Raw genomic sequence first — 21,085 nt, 5'->3', positions numbered from 1 at the left:
CCTATTATTAAATGTCAAAAGTGTAAACGCATTGGTCATGATGATCCTGAATGTAATAGGAGCGTTTCGGTAAATAAAGCCGAAGTTAGAACATTATAACTAGAGACCAGTACTGACATGCGAGAAGACGACAAATTTACCAAGAGTATAACAGTTAATGATGTACAGTTAACGGGGTACGTAGATTTTGGTAGTCCGTGTACTTTGATAAAAGAATCCGTCATGAAAGGAATAGTACCACGCGAAAAGTGGCAAGTAAATAATCTGCCATCTCTCAAGGGTTTTGGTAATACATACGTGAATGCCTTAGCTAAAATTAAAATTTCGTTAAGTATTGACAATGCAAAAATTACAGTAGAGGCAGTTGTGGTACCTGATAATTATCTAAATCATGACCTACTTATTGGACAGACTGCCACGGAGCAACCACACTTATGGGTATTTAAAACTAGTAAAGAATTATTGATTACCGATAGGCGAGTGAGATACGATACGCGACTGGTTTTAAGATCTCTAAAGACTGTTATGGCTGAAGGTTGTATTTCTGTAAAGGTGTTCATCAATACAAATTTTAGTGGAATGGTTTTTGTTGAAAATGGTCGTCGCTTAAAATATGATATAATGATTGGTACTTACAATATCAAAAACGGTAGTGGTCATTTAACTATTCTGAACTATGAAAATAAATTAATTTATTTTAAAGAGGGTCAAATCCTAGCTCGTGCCTGTATTAACAAATAAAAACTTTAAAAGCATTAATAGAATATAAGATGTACAAGATCACCACGCTAAAACTCTACTTACATTGGATGACCTTAACATTGATGAAAATCTCGATAAAAGACAGAAACTTAAATTATTACAAACATTAAACCAGTACCGCAATTGTTTTACTAAGGACTTGTCGGAACTAGGACAGACAACGATTGCAGAAATGAATATTCACTTAAAGGATTCAGAACCAGTTGGTTATCGACCATATAGATTGAGCCACTCAGAACGCGAAGAAGTTAGAATCATGGTCGAAGAACTCTTGAAATATGACATTGTACGGGAATCTCAATCGCCATATGCAAGTCCCATTTTGTTAGTGAGAAAGAAAACTGGGGATAAACGCCTTTGTGTTGATTATCGCGCCCTAAATAAGAAAACGATTAAGCAACATTACCCGTTGCCTCATATCGAGGACCAAATTGACAGATTAGCGGAAAATAAATATTTTTGTGCTTTAGATTTGGCGTAAGGATATTACCAAATTCCACTGGCTGAAGAAAGTAAGAGTAAAAGTTCGTTTGTAACACCTGATGGGCAATTTGAGTTTAATAGAATGCCCTTCGGATTAGCTAATGCACCAGCCGTTTTCCAGAGAACTGTTAATTTGGTTCTGGGCAATTTACGGTATAGCATCGCATTAGCGTATATGGACGACATTTTGGTACCTAGTACATCGTTTGAAGAAGGTATTAAGAGATTAGAAATCGTACTTGAAAGACTTAGAGAGTCGGGATTGACCCTAAAACCCCAAAAATGTTACTTCTACCGAAATAATGTTGACTGCCTAGGTTTTGAAATTTCCAGCGAAAGCGTACCAGGAATTAATAAAATTGAATCCGTCAAAAATTTTCCCAAGCCCAAAGACGTACATAAGTGTCAGACAGTTTATCGGCTTAGCCAGTTTTTTTCGACGTTTTATTAGGGGTTTTATTAGGGGCTTTACGGTGAAGGAAAACATCGTGAGGAAACCTGCATGTGTCTAATTTCACTGAAATTCTGCCACATGTGAATTCTACCAACCCGCATTGGAGCAGCGTGGTGGAATAAGCTCCAAACCTTCTCCTCAAAAAGAGGAGAGGAGGCCTTTAGCCCAGCAGTGGGACATTCACAGGCTGTTACGGATTAGGGGTTTTGGTGAAATAGCTCGTCCCCTTACCAAGTTATTGAAGAAGAACTCTCATTGGGAATGGACTCAAGCTCAAGAAGAAACGTTTGATAAATTGAAAAACGTCCTTATTTCAAGGCCAGTGTTAGCACTTTACAGTCCCAAACTGGAAACAGAGATACATACAGATGCAAGCAAACATGGCATAGGGAGCATTTTGTTACAGAAACAAAACGATGGAGTTTTTTAAGCCAGTAGCATATTACAGTAGACAGACATCGCCTGAAGAGTCCCATTTTTCATCATATGAGTTAGAAACTCTCGCAGTCATTTCCGCGTTGGTGAAATTCAGAACCTATGTGCTTGGGTTAAGCTTCACCATTGTAACAGACTGCAACTCTCTTCGAGCCACATTTTTAAAACGAGATATGGTACCAAGAGTGGCGCGTTGGTGGAGTTTGATTCAGGAGTATGACTGTAATGTGGTATATAAATCTGGCAAAGGTATGATACATGTTGATGCATTGAGTAGAAATCCAACAATGGAAGGCGCAGGGATAACTCAAGCTATTGACGCTTCAGATATAATGACTATAACAGATGATTGGTTAACGACGGTACAGCTAGAGGACTCCGAAATACAACGCATAAAAAAATTCTTTCTGATAAAGAATTTGAGAACTTGTTAGAGATACGTAAGAATTTTGTCCTTAAACGAGAGAGAGTGTATAAAATAACTGAGGATGGATTAAGATGGGTGGTGCCGAAGGGCTGTAGGTGCCAGATACTACAGAAAAATCACGATGAAATAGGTCATTCTGCCTTTGATAAGACATTTGATAAAATAAAACAACATTATTGGTTTCCACGCATGCGGAAATTTATAAAAAAATATGTAAATTCCTGCCTAGAGTGTGCTTATAATAAAATACCAAAAGCAAGGGGAAAAAGCAGGGCTATTTGCACCCGATCCCTAAAGAAACTACGCCCTTCCATACTATTCATATTGATCATGTTGGACCATTTGTAAAATCAAAAAGGAAGAATTGTTACATCTTGGTTATAGTAGAGTCGTTCACAAAATTTATTGTTTTGAAGGCGGTTAAAAATACTAAATCCACTTCCACTATTACAGTTCTTAGGGACTATTTTGGAACGTTTGGTTTACCGAAACGGCTAATTAGTGATAGGGGCACGTCATTTACAAGTTTGAAATTTAAAAAGTTTCTTATTGAAGTAGGAGTTCATCACATAAAGAATGCAGTTGCTTCACCTAGGGCAAATGGCCAGGTAGAGCGATATAATCGGACTATTTTGGACTCCTTAAAAATGACTTTGGGATGACAGATTATTACAGGTACAATGGGGATTAAATAATACAGTTAATAAAGGTACGGGCAAAACTCCTACTGAAGTTTTATTCGGATTAAGGCTTACTAGAATTAATGAAGGTAGACTCATTTCGCAAATAGATTAAGACATAATCAAAAAAATCAAAAGAACATACTAGTAGTTATATATGTAATCGAATGTAAACACCATATAAATTGGTATTCTTCGCGGGGACGCGAAACTTATCAGGATGGACGAATTGTTAGCTTGATAAAATAATCATACTGTAATTTCAAATAACTATGGAGCATTTTGTAAAGAATAGCCGTGCCCATTAAAATAAGTCTGCATTATGAAAAGAATTTAATAAGTTATAATTTATATTATTGTCATATTTACTACAAAACGTGATTTTTGTTTGTTTATTTTTTATATTGTATTTTTAAATATTTCGTACTTTTATTATTTAGTAGCTCTATTTTGACTACCGGTTCCGAAAAATATTATATTATGATTAGTCAGTTGAGTACTAGCAAGAGGCTCGCATTGTTTGGTTTTTTAAAAAGAGGAACGGTAATTTTTTAGTTGTAAAACAAATTGTATTACCACTGTGGATAATATTGAGTTATATTAAAATAATAAAACTGTTAAGACGGAGAAGAATGTTTGAATTTGAATACCTTCGAAATTAAGAAAGTTTACAATTGTAAGATTATATTCTTACTATTATTTTTCAATTTAAAGATAGAATCCATTACAGCAAAGGCTATCGGTGTATCTTGATATAAGTTGAGATGCATCGAACCAAATGCTGCAAGGCACTTTTAGAATCAGACAAATTTACGAAGTTATTAAAGTTAACAGAATTAATATAAGATAAGGACTCCAAAATGGCTATCAGTTCTAAGTATGCATTATAGACATAATCTTACAGTCAATTATTAATTGGATGCTATTTTTTGTCTGATAATCAAAAAATGCCGCACCTGCCCCATGCAAATCTTTAGATCCATCTGTATAAATTTTATAAAAGGCCGAATAATTTCTACACAAAAAAAATTCACACTTCTAGTAGATCTTACTGATGACATTTTCGTTTAGTTCTATCCACACCATCTAGGCTAACTTTAACGTGCTGAGATAAATCCATATTGCTTACTCATGTTTCTAAAGAAAATGTTTCTAATTCTTTACTTCTTCAAATTGGAAAGCCGAGATGGTCTAGTGGTTAGAACGCGTGAATCTTAATCGATGATCGTGGTTTCTAACCCGGGCAAGCACCACTGAATTTTCATGTGCTTAATTTGTGTTTATAATTCATCTCGTGCTTGACGGTGAAGGAAAACATCTTGAGGGAACCTGCATGTGTCTAATTTAATTGAAATTATGCAACATGTGTATTCTACCAACCCGCATTGGAGCAGCGTGGTGGAACAAGCTCTAAACCTTCTCCTCAAATGGGAGAGGAGGCCTTAGCCCAGCAGTGGGACATTAACAGGCTGTTACTGTTGTTGTTGTTACTGTTTGTTATAAATTGGAACATCCTCGAGGTGACCATGAACATGTAAAAAAGGGGTAGTTCTTTATTTCGCCAATAATTATTATTCTGACATAATGCATGTAATTCAGTTAAAAGATTTATAGTTTTGTTGTTTTTAAATAATTTACATTCTAACCAAAACTGTTCAGCTAAAAAACGTCTTCGAACTAATAAGGGAGGTAAATTAAGTTCGCTTTGCATTACGTGGATAGGAGTTGACTTTATAAAGCCACCAATTAGACGCAAACACAAGTTTTGAGTTTTATTTAAGTTTTTTAATTGAGTGTCGTATTTTTATTTATTATCGTACAAAAAGCATGCATAATCCAATCGACTTTGTATGAGTGACACATATAAACGTCTCAATTGAGCAGGATAAATTCACCAACCTGGTCCAACTAAGATTTTAAATATGTTAGTATATTTCATTATTTTTTTCATTAATTTCTTTTGTGTCTAGTCCATTTGAGAGTCTTGTCTAACCATACTCCTAAAAATTGTATATTGTAAACTATTTGCAAAAAGATATTGTTAAATAAAACTATTATTTCAATCAATACGTTTTTATCATATCTTTTGAATATACAAATTTTAGATTTAGCTGTAGAAACCTTAAGCCCCAAAAGAGCCACCATATCATTAAATTTGTTTATAGAATTTTATAATTTATGCTTAGCAATAGATACATCGTTATCAGTACTATACAGTACGAAGTCATCGACATACTGACTAATACTAACTTCTACAATAGTTTTACAAATATTGGCTGTTGCTATATTAAATAAAAGAGGTGACAGTGGATCTCCTTGTGCTATGCCACAAGTCGTATATCTAGAAATATATATATCGCCCAACTGCATTAGTAATTTTCTGTCATTTAAGACATTCCATAGGTACGAACATAACTTAAAGCCCACCCCCATCCGATCCATTATGTAAAGCAATGTTGTGATTTATAAATTGTTAATAAACCACGAAAGAGTACACTGCTTTTTAGAAAATCCAATTAAAATTTTGTTCACTAAATTTCCCAAATTGTTGTACGTGGAGTGTGCTTTTCTAAAACCAGTAGTGTTATTTGAAAATAAATGATTTTTCTCATAAAACCATTCTAATCTATTACCTAAAATTATGTGAAATATTTTACAAGACATCATTGATATGCGTATAAGCGATGATAAGTTGTTAGGATTCCTACCAGGTTTAGGTATGGCTATTGTTTTTACTTCTTTCCACTGATAAGGGACAAAACCTGACCGGTATAATTTGTTTAAATCCAGTAACATTAGCTTACCATTAATTGGTAAGTTTTGTAACATACTGTAGGAAATACTATCATGGCCTGGAGTCGAATCCTTTCGCCGCATACTAAGCATTAACTCAGATAGTGTTATGTCGGAATCTAAATGTGAGTTATTAGACTTAAATATGGGTTTATTCCATTTAACAAAATCAGGGCATAGGCATCGTAATAATTTATAAGCAGTATTGCTTATCGGTGTTGAGTGTGATAAAGATGAACAAAAATCATGCCAACTTATATCCTTAGAATTTTGAAAGAGAGTTTGTGCAAGACGTATTCTTTCTTTTAATTTATTCAAGTTTAAAGGTGTGGAAATTCGTCTAAAAATTGAAAGAGCCGAACGGCGTTCAGCGACAACTTGAGATAACTAGATATTCCAAAAAGGCCTAGGAGTGAACTTTGAAGAAGGATTCTGATTTATTTTAAAGTAAGGAATGTATAAATCTGCTGAAATATTCATATAGTCAGTAAATATGTCGTATGCCCTCTGAAGATCGTCAGGTAAACAAAAATTAGAGTACATTTTGTCTAACGGTTTTGGATATGAATCCCAGTCCGCTTTCTTGTAATTTTGTTTCATTATGGGGTTTTGGATAGCTTCGATATAGTAGACATTTTAATGATACAATGATCAATTCCTGAAGTCTCTTTTAAGACTTTATATTCAAATTTAAGCGCAATATCCGCAGATGCAAACACAAAGTCCGGAGAATACTGGTAAACAACGCCTTTTTTTATATGCGCCGGGAGGGCAAATGACTCTACTCCACCTGATTAAATTTTAATTTAAAATAAATTAAATTTAACTTGAACTAATTTAATACGCGTCGGTGTTAGGTTTTAATACAATCGTTTAATGAAACAAATTGCGTATTAGTTAATGCATCAAACAGTTGAGACCCCCTAGTATCAGTTTTCCTAGACCAATTTGTGTGGTGGGCGTTAAAATCACCAACAATAAGTGTGTTTTTACAAGATAAAGCAAATATTTGTTCCCAATCTTGAACTCGTGTAGTGACTGACGGAGGGCAATATACCGATGTTAGATTTTTTATTACTCCGCAATTGTATATTTCGATATGTACAATTTGTATGTTCGTATTGTTGAGTTCGACCCTTATCTATTCACCCTTCACTGATTTATGAATTAGAACAGCAACTCCGCCAAAGGAATCGACACGGTCACAACGGAATATTGTATAATCTTTAACCATTAAATAACTATCGGGTTCTAACCAAATTACACTAATAGAAGCAATGTGGACTTTCTTTTGTATTAATAAATTATCGAACGTTAACAACTTTGGCCTGAGACTTTTGAGACTTGCATTCCATTGAAAAATGTTTAAATTAATTTTTGAATTGTTACTCATTATATATATTTAAATTTAAGAATTTTAAAATCTTCATTTGAACTGGCCATTCCACAATATTTTCTATTAAGATCAACATCACCCATTCAACAAAACTTTTCATGATATTCTGAACCTTTCACTTTAAAGATCCTTGTTTCAAAAATATTATTTATTTTAATCTCTTGAAAGTGACCTTTTTAGTTGCCTTTTGAGGTTTCTTCTCCTTTCCACCCTCAGACATAGTATCAATGTCCGATAAATACTCTTCATTATTTTCTCTAGCCAACATTTTATCCTTATTGTTTTTAAGTGAAGCTGATCTAATTGTTGGATGTGTTGCTTTATTTTTTTAATACGCTCGAATAAGAAGGTACGTCAGAAGATTCTTCAGAGGAAGACCAGGAATTTAAATTCATTGGTTGTTCTGTTGCGAGGATATCTCTTTTAAAGAATTCACTTGGTTTATTGAAAACATTACTATCAGTACAAGATTGTCATTTGTTTTTTCTTGTGGTGCTGGGTCCGCAACGTACATAGTACGGAGCTTTTTTGTATGTAACATTAAAATCAGACATAATATGATTTTTTTTCTTTTATAAATATAGGACAAGTTTTGTCGCTTTAAATGTGTGAACTGTGGGGGTGATCATAATCACCCCCACAGTTCACACATTTAAAGCACGTCGTAGTGCAATTTTCGTGATTCTCAAAACATTTAGGGCATACTACCTTATCGGTAGGACATTTTTTGATGTGTGTCCAAATTTCCAGCACTTAGAACATTGTGAAACCGAAAATACAAACGATTCTACTTTAATTCTTAAGCCACATACTGACACAAAAGGTGGTAAATAAGAATTTTTAAAGCACAAGCACACTGTTTTACTCGGAACACATTTTCCACCTTCGTTAAGACGTGAAAGTCGACGTACAGTTGACAGATCGGCACAAACAATGTTGCTCATAATCTCCTCCTCCGATAAGTCACCGTCTATATTTTTAACAACCCCATAAGAAAACTTTACTTCGAATGCTTTCTGGAATTTCCATCCTTTTTCTATTAGTTCCTGACAATAAATTAATTTTAACATGCATTTCTCAGTTTCACATTCTACTTTAATCTTGTATGGAGATAAGTATTTTATTTTATTAATTTCTGTGATTTTAAGAATTTTGAGTGTACGAGCTAATTCGAATTGTTTAGGTAATTTATCGTTACACGAGATATATATTTCCATCGTCTCATCCTTCATTTGTTTTTTCTTTTCTTTTACTAAGTGTTATCCACTCATCCCCACTCTCACATCCTTCCTCTTCGTTATCCCCACTCTCTTCCCTGTCGCTCTTACTTGCTCTTATTGGCTCACAATCTTTAATAAATGTACTTTTTCCGCGATGTTTGTATTCGCCATATTTTCTTCATTTATACTGCTATCCGATAAACTTAATTTGTCACAGTCATCATTATTGTTTAATACTTCATTAGTATCGTCCATCGTTAACGTGAACAAATCGCATTATTGTTGAACGGACTTCGCTTATTGCAAAACCGGTTCGACACTAAGGCCCGTAGCGGTCGTTGCTAATAGGAAGTAAACAAACACACAATCGGCCCGATGACGATTATTTTAAATAATAAAGTGCACACAACTACCTCACACGAAGGTTCGTCTGCGACTACCACAATCAGCTTTTTTTTTTTTTTATAGTTAAGGAAGGCGGACGAGCATATGGGCCACCTGATGGTAAGTGGTCACCAACGCTCTTAGACATTGGCATTGTAAGAAATGTCAACCATCGCTTACATATCCAATGCGCCACCAACCTTGGGAACTAAGATTTTATGTCCCTTGTGCCTGTAATTACACTGGCTCACTCACCCTTCAAACCGGAACACAACAATATCAAGTATTGCTGTTTTGCGGTAGAATATCTGATGAGTGGGTGGTACCTACCCAGACGAGCTTGCACAAAGCCCTACCACCAGTAAGCTTGTGAAGTGGTGCGTTTTTGTAGTCGTTAGCGTCAAAATTTCCAATGTGCAGTTGCCTTAAACAACTTTTGTTTGTGCTGTAAATTATGTAAAGTATTATAACCTTGTAAGACGTATGTTGTTAAATTTTAGGTAAAATTACGTGTTGCTCAGCCTAATTACGTTTATTTTAATTTTTTAATTATCCTATGTATGAATGTTTTCTGTGGACAAGAAACATTCCAAAAAAATATAAAATTTACATAAGCAACAATAAAAAAACTGTATGACGGAATGAATGTATGAATTTACTTCTAACCGCCCGCGCCAGATTAAAAATACCCCCTAAAGTAATCGCCAGATGTTCGGCTAGCAATACTGTGACATCAAGCTAAACCGTCTGTATAAAAATCTGACACGCTCGAGTAATTTAATATGTGAAACTGGAAGGTAATAATGATAACAATATATCAATAATCAAATGTATATTTATATCTTAATACTTTTCCAATTCCAACTGTTATTTTCCGTTGTCATGGCAACATAATCTTATCCGTTATTTTGGTTGTCATAGCAACAATTTTGTACAAAAATGAATGACGTTTCGAAATGAGCCGAATGTTGTCACTCGAATGTGACGCCAGTAATGATATCAGGCGGGCTTGGTGGACAGTACCGGGTTTAACTGTCGTGGCATAGCATGGCATGGCATGGCATGGCTTGGCTGGGCTTGTCTGATCTCGGTATGTGGCGTAGCAATATGTAGCATGGTATTATATATCGTGGCGTTATGTGGCATGATGTTACATATGATTTTTTTTTTGTATTTTCAATAATTCGCTACGAGCTTACGCCATCGAATCGTAAGTCATTTAACGGCACAATTTACGGTTCACTTAACGTCTCTGAATATCTGATGCGCCCGAATATATTTTTCTTTAATTTTCTCCCTTTCCGTATGGCCACCCACTCCGTGCAAGCTGGCAGATCAGGTTGGCATTCATCTCTTAAAAATAATCGGGCAAAAAAAAAATTAAAAGCGGGTTAATTACTGTTAATAAAAAAATATATTTAAATAAGTTGACAAACTCCAATATGTACAGACACCGGCCAGTCGCAAATATACCAATAAATAAAGATTAGACAAACATCGCTTACAACTATTCGAGGGAACGCCTCGCCGAGACCGCGACTCTACCTGTTTAGCGGTTTTGTTAAATCATAACGTCCGGCTACTTTATTGAATATTTTATTATTTTTATCTTTATGAAGCGTTATTCAAACGCTCCGTATAACGATAGGTTTACTATCCGTTGGCAAAACGAATAGTTTTATCTGTTACAGAAACCAGGCGTAAATCGCGAAATAATAAGACTTTTTAAACGAACGAAACGTTATTCCATATATTACGATATTCTATACAATAATTTTAAAAACAAATTCCCGCTCAACAAATATAAACATTACATGTGATATTTATCCTTAAAATATTAATATTTAAAAATCAATTTTGAAATCTTCACAAGATCTCCGTTACAAAAAAAAATTATATTTTAAATATATTCGAGAGGTGCGCGAATCAGCGCTGACGAGGCGTCGATATCATAGGTAGCAGTTCCATACAAAGACATCAAAGATAATATGAAGTATAATGGAATGTGTTACGAGCCGAAAGCTATAGACGGCTCATATAATATCAACCAGTTGATTGATCAATTGATCAATTTTAGTCTGATCAATTGACAATTATTGTTCCACACTATATATTGCCAATAGCGAACATTTAGACAGCGCGGTTCAGAAAATTGACATATTGAATGAGCGCCATCTATCGCTATCGGGTTGAAACACATGCCATTACACACCATTCAAATTTGTATTATTCAAGCCTTTACAGATTTAACAAAAAAAAAAAAAAAGTGTTCATTCGTAATTATATCAAAATTAACTATTTATTATTATGCGTTGGCAACAATTTCATGTCAAACATTCGTTTTCAACAATTTTTATTACATTCATATATTTAACGAAGGAGTATCGAAAAGCGAAATAATTCTTGTCAAAAAATCCCTCCCACGAATACGCACAGAACTAAGGGGAGGAATTTAGTACCAAGAGCGTATGCGTGCGATATAAGGCTGAGCGAGACTCGCATCGACCACGTTACATTTTTTATTATACATTACATAACATTACATTACACACGGATGTTAAAAGCGCTCGATACGTCGACACTCTGTACACAAATGTAATGTGTTACATTACGAGTGACTGTACTGTAATGTCACTATTACAATAATATTCGACGTAACCAGAGTTCGCTACATTTGAAATGGCAATAAGACTTGAAAACATTATAATCATTAATTCATTTCTCACATTTGAAATGCTTTAAACAATATAAGTTAGAATATATAAGTTTGGACGTTAAAATAAAATGATCGCAATATCAAAATCAATAAATTAAGTAAATATATTTAATTTATTAGACACATTGAATTATCTAAAGTAACATTTAATAAAATTATTTATATTTTTGTGGCCTAATAATAATTATTATATAATGTCATAAAAATATTTTTATTAGGTTTCGACATTTTCAATATGAATATATTTTCTACGCTTTAATATAATTTCGATGACCTCTATAATTGTAATAACATCAAGACTTACTTAGTCTCCATATTTAAGATTATATATACCATTTTCATAATAAGACCTACCATTAATAAGTATTTTTTTTCTACAATTAGTTTTGTGAATAGGCCCTTAGTCGGACAAGCTCTATTAGTTCTCATTGAAGCCACCAGAGGTCGCGCCTCCGTAAAATGTCGAAATCCAATATTTATAAACACCTTGTATAGACTTGTAAAATGAACTATTACAGAATGGAATGCGTTACATAAATGACGTGTTAGGCTACATTCACACAACGGCCACACATGACGGTGACCGTCCGTCTGAATGTGCACTTATTTGTTACATCGTACATTACAAAGCTGTGTCAGAAATGATAAAACTGAATACAAGCTACTATTAGTTATATCCCTCTAAACATTACCTATACATTGCTTATACGATTTATAACAACTAACTAAATCGCTCGACAGGTGGCGCTGTTCGTTATGATGATAGTTTATATACATTTTTTGTTTCCCTGTATTTTCATTGTTCGCGAAATCATCGATTGAATATTGTATCTCTATAATATTGTTAACCGTAACGAATCGAAGCACGACTACTAGCGCCTCCTGTCGGAAAGCAGCTTACTGTATATTAACTATGTGTGGTCCGAGCGGAGCGTTCAGTTGAGCGGCGACATGTAGGTGATGTCGTCCCATGGGTGGCGGTACAGCGGCTGCTTGAGTCGCTTCTGGTCCAGGTAGTGGCCCACCAGCCCGATGGTCCGGCCGAGAACGAACAGCGCGTTGATTGAGCCCATCGCGATGTAGTTGTTGCCTTCCTCCCTGATAAGTTTCATATTATTAGCTTAATATCTATATTTATTTATTTATTATGTAGCTTCCTCCCTGATAATCCATATGTTATTAGTTAATAGCGATATTTTCTTTATTGTTTATGTAGCCCGGTTAATCGATTCTTTAATGAAATCCCGCAGATCGTATTACAAATCATGTATAAAAAAAGAAATAAGGCTTATTCTACATGATTGTATAGACGAGTTCGTACCGGTGAAATTCATACAAAATCACCCCTCCCATTTCCTTTATTAGTAGATACAGGTACTGTAATGATTTGGATTAAGCTTATATTCAGTCGGAATAAATGATTTTATAAAGATACATAAAAGAAGTTGGTAAGTATTTGCTGGATTTTTTTAATATATGCTCAATAGCAATCCAAAGTTTGAAAATGAACAAAATTTACGGTCCTGTGTCTCAGACAGCACGTAAAGCAGTTAGGTCAGCGCATGAACTATCCGAACCAATCCAATCAGATTTTAAGAGTGAGGGAAACGAATGTCTGTTTGTTTAGCTCGGCTGTCGTGGTCACTTACTGAGTGAAAAGCTGGCAGTGTCTGAAGAGGTCGACCATGGCGGCGGCCACGATGCCGTCCACGTTGAGGATCAGGTTCGGCTTCTTGCGGGTGGTGATGGCTTCCACGTCCAGCGCGTAGCGGGTCACGGGCCAGGCGGGCCAGCGTGACGTCACGTACGCTTTCAGCTCACGCACGCGCGAGTCCGGGTTGTTGATCGACTTCACTCTGAAGAGGTTAATTATTTCATTAGAGACATCATTTAGTAGGAGAAGTAAATTTTTTTTTAAACTAAATAAAGTATATAAAAAAACGGAACATTTTTTTACTGATTTCATAATATATTTATAAAAAAAATGGCTGTCCGTTCTTGGAGCCCAAGCTTGCGTCATACCAAATTTCGTCAAAATCGGTTCAGTGGTGTAGCCGTGCAAGTGTAACACACAGGCAAAGGTACATTCGTATTTATAATATTAATATAGATTGTATTTAAAGATATTTTTGTGTCCGTTTTATTTAGTATGTATGTATTCACATGAACCATTTTTAGCGTCACGTGCCGCGTTACCTGTGTCCGATGCCCATGATGAGCTCCCCCTTGGCCCGTTTCTCGTTGACGAACTCCTGCGGGTGCTGTCCGCGGTCGTACGCGGCGCAGAAGTCCAGCGCGGCGCGGTCCAGCGCGCCCCCGAACCGGTCCCCCTGCGCACACACACACAACGCTTGAGTAACACCAACCAGCAACTTCAACTACTAATGGGAATAGTCTGGTGGGTTCTTAAATCTACCCGATACTGTAATTTTCAACAAATCCTAATAACTTGTATTGGGATTTCATTCAGGATTCGAATCCTCGACGAGGCACGAAACTACTACTATGACTCACGATGGTTAGCAGTCCGCTGACGACGGAGGAGATGAGGTCCTTTCCCGCTCTCGCCGTCACCATGGTGTTGTGGGCTCCAGATACCGCCGGTCCGTGGTCCGCCGTCACGATTAGCACCAACTCGAAGAACTTGCTCGCCCAGTCGGGCAGCTCGCGTTGGAACCTGCACATAATAAGAACACGTTTAGTTCGGACACATTATCACAGACACTAAGGTAACCATTGTACTAAATATTGCAACTTATTAAAAAAACAACCAAAAAGAGGGAAAAAAATGTTAGAATAATTGAAAGTAAATATAATAATACATATTTCCATATATTTTTGTTTTCCATTATATATATATATATATATAATATTAAAAAAAGAACAATATATATTGTTCTTTATATATATATATATATATATATATATATATATTATTTAAATATATATATATATATATATATATATATTGTTCTTTTTTTAATATTCGTTTTTCATACCTTTACATTGTTTTTTCTTATTTACAATATTTAAAGCTCAAACATTTTTTTATTAAATAAATATCTATTAAAATATTTCTAAATATTTATTAATTTTATACTCTAATTGTTTTTCTGACGCTACAAATAATGCACTCCGACAAGTTTCCAACATAAATTGCATTCGCACCAGACTATGGGGATTGTTTCTAGTGTCCTGGTGGTACACTCACCACAGCAGACTGATGGTACCTCCGACGCCGAGCTGCCTCTCGAGCACAGCGCTGATAGGGACGCCGCAGTAGCTGAGCTCCTGACCGCGCTCATCGCAAATGGTGCTGATGAAGGCCGCTGGTTTGCGGATGATGCCCAGTTTCTGATAACGATAAAGAATTCAAACATTATTATTAATCCTCTTATTTCAGTTAAGTATCTATAAACTGGTTTTGCTGACTGTAATTACAATTAATTACAGTCAGCAAAACATGTTATCGAAAAGAGTTTGATTACAAGTCGACTTGCTTTGTACTACAGCGTTTCATGCTGTTTTAAATGTGCAAACAGTATTTCACAAGCGTTTATAATATTATAAATGCAAGTGATAAGTTACTTTATCACATTTTTAACAAAATCACCGTCTATCATCGAATTTTGCATATACATTGTCAGGGTTACATAATTACTTATACATACATATGTATGTGTGTGTGTGTTGTAGCAAATATTTTTTTTTTACTAAATATTTCTATTTCAATGGAAGAAATTAAAACGAAAATCGACTCACCCTTGCCCAGTCGTAGTCCATGGGGACCTTGGGTGGCTCCACTTCCTCTTTCACAATGATCTTGCCCTCCGATACCAGCCTCTTATAAACCTGGGGAGGTATTATAAAAATTCAAAGATTATCCTCTAAGAATCAAATCTTTCAAGTAGTGAAACATGATAATATAATTTAAAAAAAATTAAGATCATTTGTTAATGTCAATATACAAGGAAACATTTCTATCTCCCGTAGTCGAGTGGCGGCTCCCGTGGTACTGACCTTGTTGACGGCGGCGCCCAGCGTGTCGAAGGAGTCGGGCACCTCGACGCCGTACTGCCGCAGCGCCATGTTCTTGGCGGCCGCCTTCTCCAGCGCCGAGCCCGCCAGCGAGCCCGCGTGGCCGAACTGCACCTCCGACGTGAACATGTCTGTGACGGGCGCAACATTATAAGTGTCTCATAGTAAAGTAATTCATTTTGGGGCTAAATAGATATAGATTGGTAAGGCAAATGGTCCACCTGATGTGAGGTCACCACAATCGCCCATAGACATTGGGGATGTAAGAATTATCTATTCAACACCGACCTTGGAAACGAAGATGTTATGACACTTGTGCCTGAAGTTACACTGGCTCACTCGCCACTATTAAGTATTGCTGTTTAAAAAAAATTATACAAGCGCCTCCGGCTCGCGTTTGCCCAGTTTCCGTATTTTTATAGCAAACCATGTAACATTCACAGCAATGCAAAGTTATACTTGGATACTTGGGTGGGTACTGCGGGTACTGTGGGTGTGTGGTTCTAATCTCATCAGATATTCTACCGCAAAACAGCAGTACTTGGTATTGTTGTGTTCCGGTTTGAAGGGTGAGTGAGCCAGTGTAATTACAGGCACAAGGGACATAAAATCTTAGTTCCCAAGGTTGGTGGCGCATTGGATATGTAAGCGATGGTTGACATTTCTTACAATGCCAATGTCTAAGAGCGTTGGTGACCACTTACCATCAGGTGGCCCATATGCTCGTCCGCCTTCCTATTCTATAAAAAAAAAAATTATAAAATGTTACAATACTATTTCTAGAAACACTTCATGTTGTTTTCTAATCGAAGGAGTAATTAAAAACAAATCTTAGATTTACATATTCCATACGATTTGCTAACAGCTCTGCTGGCTTCTATCAAGTTGTTTATTTGTCTTTACACTCATCTTGTGGTTGGAATAGGATGGCAAGTATGAAGTATGTACATACCAGACATATTTACATACCAGACATATATACATTTGACGAGCCGGTTGGCGTGGTTGGTAGACACTTGCCTTTCACGCCGAAGGTTGTGGGTTCGATTCCCACCCAGGACAGACATTTGTGTGCATGAACATGTCTGTTTGTCCTGAGTCTGGGTGTTATTATCTGTATAAGTATGTATTTACAAAAGAAAAGTAGTATATGTAGTATATCAGTTGTCTGGTTTCCATAGTACAAGCTTTGTACAAGCTTAATTTGGGATCAGATGGCCGTGTGTGAAAAATGTCCCAGGATATTATTATTATTACCAGAGCAGGTCCCGATGCACCAGGCGACTAGCGGCTTGGTGAGGCGACCGTCGCGGATGGCACGACACACGTGGTACTCCTCCACTCCACCCACCTCTCCCAGCAGCACCATCATCTTCACGTTCGGGTCCGCTTCGTATCTTATTGGGAACGAATTATTACACATATGATACTTGATATATTAGAATAATTTTTTTTTATTATTATAATAAACTAGCGATTTGTAATTATATGTATTTTACTATGACCAAAAAAAATTCGCGAAATGGCCCTTACGTATGAAGCGTACGAAGCTATTTATGGCTTCGTTTTAGATTATATAAGTATATAAATAATGCAGTGGTTCGTGGTAGTACCTGAGCAAGTGGTCGATGAATGTAGTGCCGGGGTAGCGGTCACCACCGATGGCGACACCCTCGTACACGCCGTCAGCTTCCTTCGACAGTATGTTGTTCAGCTCGTTACTCATACCTCCCGAACGGGATACGTACGCGACGCTGTAAAAATATCAAAATATACTTTAGTAAAGTTAACAACGGTTTCGAATGTAAAGTTACTAAAAGGAACGTAAAGCCTGTAACTATCCCACTGTTGGACTGAGACCTCTGCTTTTATGACCATCAATCTGCATCCAAAATGGAAGGTCACTGAAATATTAAATTCCTACTGAGTGGTATGTACCTGCCAGGACGGTAGAGCTTGCTGTCGACGATGTTGTCGATCATGCCGGCCGTGTTTCCGATCTTGAAACAGCCCGGCTTGATGCCACCGACCGTTGCCGGCCCGATGATGTTCACCTGGGCGTCAATACGTTTTTTTTTTTATTTCGCATGGAAGGTGTAGTAAAGATAAATAAACATCTATGAGCTTGAAACGACGCGACATCATTGGCCGCCTTTAATAGATATTAATTACGGTTTCATAAAATGGCGTTTTAAATGTCGGCGAAGTTGTTATATGTAGCGCTTTGGAAGTAAAATTATAAGTGTATATAATCAAATTGTTATAAATAAAGATATATTAATCGAGAACTGTTTTTAGTGAATATATAATATGGTCATTTATTTTTACTGATATTGGAATATTTAATAATTAATTTGTATACTGACCCCTCTCGCATCAGCCAACTTGACAATCTTCCGCGTCATGTTCTCAGGGATGCCCTCCGCGATGATAACGATCGTGTTGATCTGAGGGTGTTGCATCGCCTGAAAGGTAAACGTAACGTGTTAATATTTATTTTAGGAAGGTACACTGGCAAAACGACCACTTGAGTGGTCACAACCCATAGACATTAATATTAACCATCCTTTATCGTCAATGCAGTTGTCTCTAGTTACACTGGTTAACTTAGCCTTCAAACCGGAACACAACTATACTAAGAATTGCTGTTTCTCGGTATATAAATGTGTTTTATTTTAGATTAGTATTATGGAGGCCCCTTTTGTGGATACATTAGACCCTGCGAGTAATGTTCGTACCTGCATGGTGCTGTCGTAGGCGGAGCGCAGCGACGCGAAGTTGACGAGCACGGTCGCCTCCTGGTGCTTGCGCATCGCCACGTCCATATCGCTGAACACTGCGCAATTTAAAATATGTCATGTGTAGCTCTTATTGTATTGTGTAGATTGGCAAGTGGGCTGTTTAATAGCAGGTGGTCACCACCGCCGATAACCATCAGCGCTGTAAGAAATATGAATTATACCTTACATCACCAATGTGCGCCTTGGGAACGAAGTAATGTTCTTCGTCCCTCTAGTTGCTCTGGCTCACTTTCGCTTCAAGCCATAACACAACAATATTGAGTATTGCTGCTTAGCAGTATACTATATAATGGGTGGGTGATGAAAATTTAAAACTAGCATTTACTTCATACCAAATTTTATCAAAATCGGTTCAGTATTCTTACCGTGAAAGCGTAACAGTCGGCCGAGTTACTTTCGCGTTTATAATATCAGTATAAATTGTGTAATAAAGTATTAAATACAAATAGAAGTAAATAAGCTCACCTGGAATGAAGACCTCCTTGTTCCCGAAGTAGTATTTCTGCTTGTGGTCAGCCGTGAAGGGGTACACGATGGCCACCACGGACGGCTCCGAGCGACGGCAGATGTAGTCGAAATCCAGCATACCCTGAAAACGTTACATATACCAATTACCGTAACCGTAACAGCCTGTGAATGTCCCACTGCTGGGCTAAAGGCCTCCCGCACCTCTTTTTTTTGAGGAGAAGGTTTGGAGCTTATTCCACCACGCTGCTCCAATGCGGGTTGGTGGAATACACATGTGGCAGAATTTCAGTGAAATTAGACACATGCAGGTTTCCTCACGATGTTTTCCTTCACCGTCAAGCACGAGATGAATTATAATCACAAATTAAGCACATGAAAATTCAGTGGTGCTTGCCCGGGTTTGAACCTACGATCATCGGTTAAGATTCACGCGTTCTTACCACTAGGCCATCTCGGCTTTTTACCAATTAGCAACTATATAATACTATTGTCTAGTATTCGCCTTGTTAGGGGGGGGGGGGGGGTAGGAAGGAGGCTTTGCTTCGTACCAAATTTCATCAAATTCGGTTCAGTGGTTAGTTGGTTGGTCGAAAGAAATATGATAATGCCGGAAAAAGTCATCCCAACTGGGAGTTTTACTGGTGTGCGTAGCGCAAATATTTTTTACAAATATATAGTATTTTATTTTTATTTATTATAATAAAAACTTTTTATGTAGACCAAGAAGTTCAGCAGTTACTTTCCCCATTCAATAAATGTATGTGTATAATTACCTGTATGGCACGGTTCTGCATACCCCATACGATGGCCTTCGTGCGGTCACTGAAGAGCGCTCGTGCGGTGGACAGCTGCTGACCCAGGTCCAGCCGGGTGGGTGCCGACGCGCACGCCAAGTCCAGCAACGAGTCCGTCACCACGGGCAGGTCCACCTTGCTCGGCGGCTGTGGCGGATGACATGAAATTAGTTACAATTCCAATGAAATATACGAATGTTGAATGTGTGTGCATGTGGGGGCGTGCGTGCGCGTGTGTGTAAGTGCGTGCTCACCGGCGGCTCCGGCTTGGGTAGCTGCTTGGGCGCGTAGTCGAGCTGGTGGTCGGGCGGGATGGGTGCGTGTCCGAGCGCGAGACGCACGATGGCCGTCATGTTGCTCTCGGGGCCGAACACGTACATGGGGATACGGAGCCGGTGACCGACTTCACGCATTTGCCTGGAAACATTCGCGTTACATTTTTTATTCGGAGACAAATAAATTGTAAAACTTAAAACCTTTTTTTTATCAAACGTGTGTAAAAAAAAATATTTTAGTTTAATAATAATAACGAGTCGAAATCAAAAATATATTGTTATTAATTTGTTTATGTAGGAAAATTTCTATGCCATTAAGTTGCCTGGTAGAAATTATGGGTAGATGTCACCCACTCTTCACGCCATTATTCAACCGCGAAATAGCAGAATTAATATTATTGTGTCCAGTTTGAAGGGTGAGTGAGCCAGTGTAATTACAGGCACAACGGACATAACATCTTAGTTCCCAAGGTCGGTGGCGCATTGGCGATGTGAGAGATGGTTGGTGTTATGGGCGGTGGAGACCATTTACGATCAGTTGCCAGTCTGCTTTTTAATATAAAAAACCAGAGAGATTTAAGTCACCTGAGCCCTTCCTGGTAGTTGGGACCACCTCTTCTTACGAATATGGTCACGTTGTACTGCAGCAGAGCGTCCTTGTAAGTCTCGATCGCCGTGATGATACCACGGAAGGTGTCAGCGACGTTTGTGAAGTTCGCTATACCACCGCCGATGATCAGCACCTACCACACACATTGGAAATACGTATGAAGTATGTTACAATTGTATCAGCAATATTTACATATAAATAATTTAGTTTGGATTGATTTCAGGCATAGCAACCAAGCCCATTCGTGTCTTTGTTTGGAGATAAAAAGGACATGTCCTTCCTTGGAGTTTAGACTTGTTTCATATCAATTTCATCAAAATCCGTTCAATGGTTTAGCTATGAAAGCGTT

General features: G+C 37.2%; 1 protein-coding gene across 2 annotated transcripts in view; it reads right to left on the bottom strand.

The window, feature by feature from the left end:
- Positions 1–10,429: 10,429 nt before the first annotated feature.
- LOC126779448 (ATP-citrate synthase) overlaps positions 10,430–21,085 on the bottom strand; it is a 54,176-nt gene continuing 43,520 nt past the window's right edge. For both annotated transcript variants that reach the window (XM_050503415.1, XM_050503414.1), the window contains exons 9-24: positions 20,712–20,869; positions 20,106–20,268; positions 19,831–19,998; positions 19,055–19,178; positions 18,527–18,624; positions 18,155–18,253; positions 17,727–17,842; positions 17,402–17,542; positions 17,046–17,185; positions 15,771–15,919; positions 15,513–15,602; positions 14,962–15,104; positions 14,265–14,427; positions 13,947–14,080; positions 13,400–13,606; positions 10,430–12,848 (exon numbers count right to left, since the gene is read on the bottom strand). In XM_050503415.1, the coding sequence (XP_050359372.1) occupies positions 12,686–12,848; positions 13,400–13,606; positions 13,947–14,080; positions 14,265–14,427; positions 14,962–15,104; positions 15,513–15,602; positions 15,771–15,919; positions 17,046–17,185; positions 17,402–17,542; positions 17,727–17,842; positions 18,155–18,253; positions 18,527–18,624; positions 19,055–19,178; positions 19,831–19,998; positions 20,106–20,268; positions 20,712–20,869 (2,256 nt within the window). In that variant the 3' untranslated portion in view covers positions 10,430–12,685. The remainder of the gene's footprint in view (positions 12,849–13,399; positions 13,607–13,946; positions 14,081–14,264; positions 14,428–14,961; positions 15,105–15,512; positions 15,603–15,770; positions 15,920–17,045; positions 17,186–17,401; positions 17,543–17,726; positions 17,843–18,154; positions 18,254–18,526; positions 18,625–19,054; positions 19,179–19,830; positions 19,999–20,105; positions 20,269–20,711; positions 20,870–21,085) is intronic.

Source organism: Nymphalis io, chromosome 29, assembly GCF_905147045.1.
Source record: "Nymphalis io chromosome 29, ilAglIoxx1.1, whole genome shotgun sequence".
Lineage (NCBI taxonomy): Eukaryota > Metazoa > Arthropoda > Insecta > Lepidoptera > Nymphalidae > Nymphalis > Nymphalis io.
The sequence above is the reverse complement of the archived record's forward strand: the minus strand, read 5'-3'. Positions and strand labels throughout refer to the sequence as shown.